A 6,506-nucleotide genomic window follows, 5' to 3' on the forward strand; every position below is an offset into this window, starting at 1 on the left:
TCAGTTCTAGAGAATGGTGAGAAGTGACCCATTGGAAATATGTGCGGGAAATGAAGCATGGTGTAGCGGTTGGTTGTCTACTGGCAAACTTTTGGTTGGCAAGGGTAAACGGGATTATAATTATTCCATAAAACACAGAAAACATGGATAATTGGGGGGGGGACTTAGGTTGTTTAAAAGTATATGTAGAAACTCAATTGTTGTACCTTGTCATGTATTATAAGGTTTGAACGTACTGTCCTGTTTAGAAAATGAGTTTACTGAATGTATGCATTGTTTCTGTGTAAAGGAAACAAAAACAAAAATACTTAGAAAAAAATATTTCCAGTATGATATACAAACACAGCTTTGATAAACTTCTCAGACTCCATTCTAAGCAAAACCAGGCGATGATCACCATATAGGTGTAATATTCATACTTATTTAATAAGCATTTCATAGAGTCAAAAAGGATGATCTAAAATAACACCTAATCAAAAGTAATGTTGCTACATGTCTGTCTTCTTTCCAGATCAGGGACTACCTTAACAACCAAAGGATTCATTGTGAATAATTAAAAAGGGATTTGTTTGTTTCTAGACTATTCCTCCATTTGCATGCTAGAGCCATTTCTATGACACTACATGATGTGTTGATTGGGATACATAGACAATGCTATATCACTGCATTCTAAATCATTGTGTTAATGAAATTAGTAAGCAAAATAAGATAGGTCTGATGAACTGGACAGCTGACTAAAACAAGTTAACTTAAATCTAAACAATATATCAAAAATAAATTTCTTCAAAATGATCATACTGAGTTACCTTCTTTAAGCAGCAAAATGGGGCAAGAATCTGCGGAGGTTTCTTTTTTATCTTGACCCTACATGACAATGAAGAATAGCTCAGTGAACACAAAGCTTGCTAAGTTACAACTCATCAATTTTACTAACTCAGCAGCAGTGTTTTTCATTAATTTAGTGGGACAGCAAGGGTGCTTTTGTTTCTGTAAGAGTTTACACCCTTAACTATGTTTTTTTTCTGTTTACCCATGGTTGCATGAATCTGTACATATATATGGGTCGGGTCTATGTCATATAATCAAACTTCCAAAATTTCGAACACCATATATTCGAACTTGGAAGTTCAAAATATGACAACATCAAAACATCAGAACAGCAAATTTTTTTCCAGGAAAAAAATTTGCTGTTCCAAAAAACACACACACAACACAAACACACCAAAACCCTAATAAACCTACACTACACCTTACATATATAACTATATATGCATTAACCTTCACCCAAACCCTAACCCTAAGGTCTGTCACTATCGCACACTTACCTTACCTGCGCCCTAACCCTAAAGTCTGTCACTGTCACACACTTAGCTTACCCGCACCCTAACCGTAAAGTCCGTTACTTTTGCACACTTACCTTACCCGCACCCTAACCCCAACGTCCGTCACACTTGCACACTTACCTTAACCCAATCCGTAACTTTTGCATCACAGCAGATAAAATGTTGAAGCCACGGAAACAGCCAACCAAATTCTTTCCCTGGGAAAGAATTCGAATTTCCGTGGCTTCAACATTTCTATTTTTCGAACTTCCCCGTTCGAACTTCCAGTATTCAACATTCTAAACAGTCGATTAAATAACATGGACCCTATGGGTCTATGTCATTTCACTGAATATTCATTTCATTGAAACTTAAATACCCAACCTATTTCACCGAAAACTCATTTCACTGAAATCTCATTTCACAGAAAACCTTCTGCAGAAGAAATATACCCTAAAAACATGTGCCTGCACCCCTCATATGGGGACCTTTGCCCCCCCTACCTTACTTAAATATACTAACACCATTGTCCCACAATCACTTTGGAAAGAAAAAACACAAACACAGAGAGTCAGTGCTGGAGAGCTAAAATAGACATCTACATATATGGGGGTACAAAATGATGCTGACTCCTGCAGTTCACACATACTGTGCTCAACTCACTTCCCTAATAACTCCTATGGTAAGAAATGACACCATTGCATACTTTTTATATACCTTTGCACTTTTCTATGAAATGAGTTTTCAGCTAATGAATTTTCACTGAAAAGGGTTTGTTTATTTGAGTTTTAATGAAATAGTCAGTAAAATGGTAGGGACCTGTACATATATATATATATATGTGTGTGTGTATATATATATATGTGTGTGTGTGTGTGTGTGTGTGTGTGTGTGTGTATATATATATATATATATATATATACACACACATATATATATATATATATATATATATATATATATATATATATATATATATATATATTTGTGTGTGCACCAGTGCTATTCCTTTTGTATTTACACACTTGTGTTCCTTTATTCACCATAGCTTATGCACATCATTATTATGTATGATTAAGTGCATATGGATTTGCACTTGCAAAAACATTGATTTTGGTCTTATAGCAATGGGTTGACTACTCAGTTACTTGAGATCAAATAGTTGGACCCTCAGCGAATAAGAAATCAGAGTCTTATAGGAGAACTCCACCTGTCTTTCATCTTCTAGAATCTATTGTGCAGTATTAAGTGGACATTCAAATCTATCAGTGTAAGATGTCCATGAAAGGCATTTGTGTGGGACTGTCCATGCTGTTAACATCATTATATGTATATATATTCTATTGACCAGTAGGAAATTTGTGGTTGAAATGGGTCTCCTGCAGCAGAATAGTAACCTGTTTAACAGATTAATAAATAAAGCAAAGAGTTGATACAATCATTTACACAACAGTGATGACAAGCCATTAAAACCAAGTCAAATTCTTATTACATTGGCACGCAGAGACATTATCAGAGGAAAGACATTAGGAGACATTTAAGTAATACATTTATACAGCTCATACAGTTAGTAACTTGTACATACAGCAAAGCTGGTTTTATTCATTTCATATTTGAATTATAATTGTATTTTTATAAAGTAATCACAGAACTATAGAACCATGAATAAACATAATTGGGAACATCAACAGAAAAAGAAGTGGGCCTACTTAGGAAGAGAGAGAATGATAGCAGGAGGGGTGTGATTTCTGACAGTATTAGCTAGAGAGGTAGACGAATTAGAAGAAGCGGATATTTATGCAATTCCATTTAACAGAATGCAGAGTAACAGGAGTGGGTGTGCCCCAGCCATAATCCATAATTATTTTAGTTTCAAAGCCTTTTGCACTTGAAAATACCTAATTCATAAAGTAACTTTTGAAAAAAAAATAACACTTTTACACTTTTTACAAGTTACTGTCATTGGATTTCCACTTAAGAAAAAACCTGTGGCCACATTCATGACATAACCCATTTGGATGACAGCAGAGTGGCTTTCACTAAGGAGTTACAAATCCATTATCAGCGGGAAGATAAATGGGAATTATGCAGGCATAGCCTTATAGCTGAGGAAAGCTAGTATAATGCAGCTGGCATTGAACACCATGACTAGATGTATGGAGACTGAAGCTTAATGAAACCTAAAAGCTGTAGCTGAATAGACCCCTGGGAGCATATGTAGTCATTTCTGTCAGGTAAGAATTGTATCTGAGAGGGTACAAAGTGAACAGTGTTCTTGAAAGCCAGGACACCTGCAGTGAGTTCATTATTTCAGCAAGTGCTCTGCACAGGAATGAACATTGTTTTAAGGTAGCGTGGCAGTGTCTGTATTTTAATTAAAATAGCCTGGGTTTTAATGAAAAAGAATAGATGGTCTCAGTCATGTAAATATTTCTAAGTGCACAGCAAATTAAAGTAATCTTTCTGACACCTAGCAATTGAATGTCATTGAAATGCACAGTTTTACATCTTTTCCTTCTTTTTTTTTTTTTTTTTCATCAGAAGTGGAGGAAGATGGGACCCCGCATTGAGCATATGGCCTCTCGTTTTTGCCTGGACAGTGATATGCTAGGGGATACAATTGAAGGCAACAAGGAACTTTACATTAACCCTTGTGAAATCATGGCTCTCAGTCAACGATGGGAAATACAGCTGTTGTGAGAACCTTTCAGAACACGTCCATGGAAACAAAGAACTAGATGGTGGTATATGTGCACAAACTGTGGAGCAGTACTTCACTGAAATGCCGGTCTACAGTAGAATACCAAAAATGTGAAAATACAACAACATAATTATGATGCATTGCTTTTGTTTGTTAATATGCTCAGGGAAAGCCAGCAGCAGAGTTTAATGCTACAAATTAAGGCATTACTAAAATGAACTTGTTCTGATGTTATTTTACTCACGTTAGAAGCAGCATATTGTTGCAATAAGAAAAAAAATGTACTTTATCTGAGTTTTTTACCTGAAGCAGTTTTATGCAACTTCATGCACCAATAGCTGATGGCTGTTATAGTTCCTAGAAATATTTTGAAAAACAGTTTTTACTTTGCACATTTTCATATTTCACATTTCTATGTACATTCAAACAGAATGACATTTGTTCTTTCTGTAGTTTTAGTTTTTCATTTTTTTCACTTTGAATTTTTAACTGCAGTGACTATCAGTACTGTCTAGTAAAGTAGACGTTTGACAGTGCTTATTTGTTTAGGATTTTGATGCAACAACCTGAGTGTTTCCATCAGGAAATCTCTTTTCCAGATTGCGTGATTTTGCTTGTAACATAAATTTATAAGAACAGGAGACAAATAGGCATGGTTAGGAGCAGTTGTGAGAATATATGCAATTTTCTTCAATTTTTACCATTCTTTAGGCAGTGTGATATGCATAGTTTATCCCTGACAGATATGCATAAGCCACAATACAGACAGCAAAGGTAAAAGCACCTTGTAAAAGAATAAAATACTGCAGAATTGAACACAGGCTCAGTAACCCAGCTTTGTTCTTTTGCATGTAAATGCTTTGTTAAAATATGCTTTTGTAAGACTACATTGCAAAAGAAAATTCTGTGTAAAATTGCACCTTAAATGAGCAAAAAGATGTGTTGAATCACTTTTCCATTCATACTTTGTCATATGTAGTTAAAAATAGAATAGATAAATAACTACACATCCTTGCATTGTGAAACTGCATTGACATATGCCTAGTTATTTAGCACCTGAGCAAAACTATGCTGTTGTTTCTCTAATTCTGTACTGTCAAAAAGCACATATGATAATAGCATTTCTCAGGGAATGCAGTTTCATTTTGCTCAGATTCTTTTTTATCTTGTAATTTTCCTACCTCTATGTTGTAGCTACTTTTCTGTCATATGTCCTAATGTGTGCAGTGAGGTTAAAGAGGCAGCATTTCTGTGCAGACAGCTATGTAATATAACATGAAAAGTGTGAGGCTGCAAGTCTGTGCAAATAACTAAGGTAATATGAAAAGTGGTACAATGGGTATATGATGGACACAGATTTTCCAAGGTATATTGGAACCCATAAACAGCAAGAAATAATGTCTGCTGATACAAGCATTAAAAACAGCTGCAAAAGCTCTTCATATGTATGACACTCACAGCACCTTCATGTCTTGTCGCGAGTACAACTTCCTGTTTTTTTTTTTCACAAAATACCATCTTTCACCTGAGATCATAGGAATTGCTGTTCTTCTCACCACAATCCCTGTTATTCTCAAAATTTTGGCATATTAAAAAATGCTGTGACTGATGATGTGGAAGATACCTCACCTGTAAGGAGGCATTTTCCCATTAACCAGAAGATAGTTTGATTGCTCTATATGTTAAATCATTCATAGAACAATTAAAGCAACAGCTGTGCAGTTTTAGCTTGCATTACCATCACTTATAATATTATACCATCACTTTCACCCAAGACTGGGACAGGCAGTCATGAGGAGAAGGTTAACACTTGCACCACACCTCCAGCCTCACATAGACATACTAAACCAGCACTGGCAAAAAATACACATAAATACACTAAATCATATTCGGAGGCTCTAAATAAAAACCTGCAAAAGCATCACAGACCTCCAAAGCAGACACCCAAAAAACCTGCACCTCCCGTCACAAACCAGACAACACATAAAACACAAAATCAGTGTGCCGCACAATCACAGCCCTTAAGGCGAAATAACATGCCTAACACACTAGTAACAGGTGACTCTATATTCAGGCACACTGACGTTCCACTCATTACGCTGGACAAGGAGAAGGCTGCTGTTAGCTGCCTGTCGGGAGCCAGAATCCGCCACATAACACAAGCACTCAGGTCACTCCAGAACAAGTACAAATATGACTCTGTCATTGTTCATGTTGGTGTGAATGACCTGAGACGTACCTCCCTGGACTACATGAAAAGAGACATGGAAGAGCTCTCTGATCATGTAGCCCAGGCGGGTATGACCCTGACCCTGAGTAGCATCCTGCCCTCACCAAGAAGGATACCGCAGCATAAAGAAAAAATGATCAATTTCAACAATTGGCTAAGCTTCTGGTGTCATTCAAAGGGGATCCAGTGTCTGTCAGCCTGGGACAACATGCTTGACAGGCCTCATTGCTTCACAAGAGATGGCTTGCACCTG

The 6,506-nt window shown here is 36.5% G+C and overlaps 1 protein-coding gene across 1 annotated transcript in view; it reads left to right on the forward strand.

Moving 5' to 3' along the window:
• GALNT14 (polypeptide N-acetylgalactosaminyltransferase 14) overlaps positions 1 to 5,669 on the forward strand; it is a 3,768,866-nt gene extending 3,763,197 nt beyond the window's left edge. Inside the window, exon 15 of the mRNA XM_044058899.1 lies at positions 3,864 to 5,669. Coding sequence (XP_043914834.1) covers positions 3,864 to 4,022 — 159 coding nt within the window. The 3' untranslated portion in view covers positions 4,023 to 5,669. The remainder of the gene's footprint in view (positions 1 to 3,863) is intronic.
• Positions 5,670 to 6,506: the final 837 nt, after the last annotated feature.

The sequence above is a fragment of the Protopterus annectens genome, chromosome 1.part2, assembly GCF_019279795.1.
Source record: "Protopterus annectens isolate FY-2018-M chromosome 1.part2, PAN1.0, whole genome shotgun sequence".
NCBI lineage: Eukaryota > Metazoa > Chordata > Ceratodontiformes > Protopteridae > Protopterus > Protopterus annectens.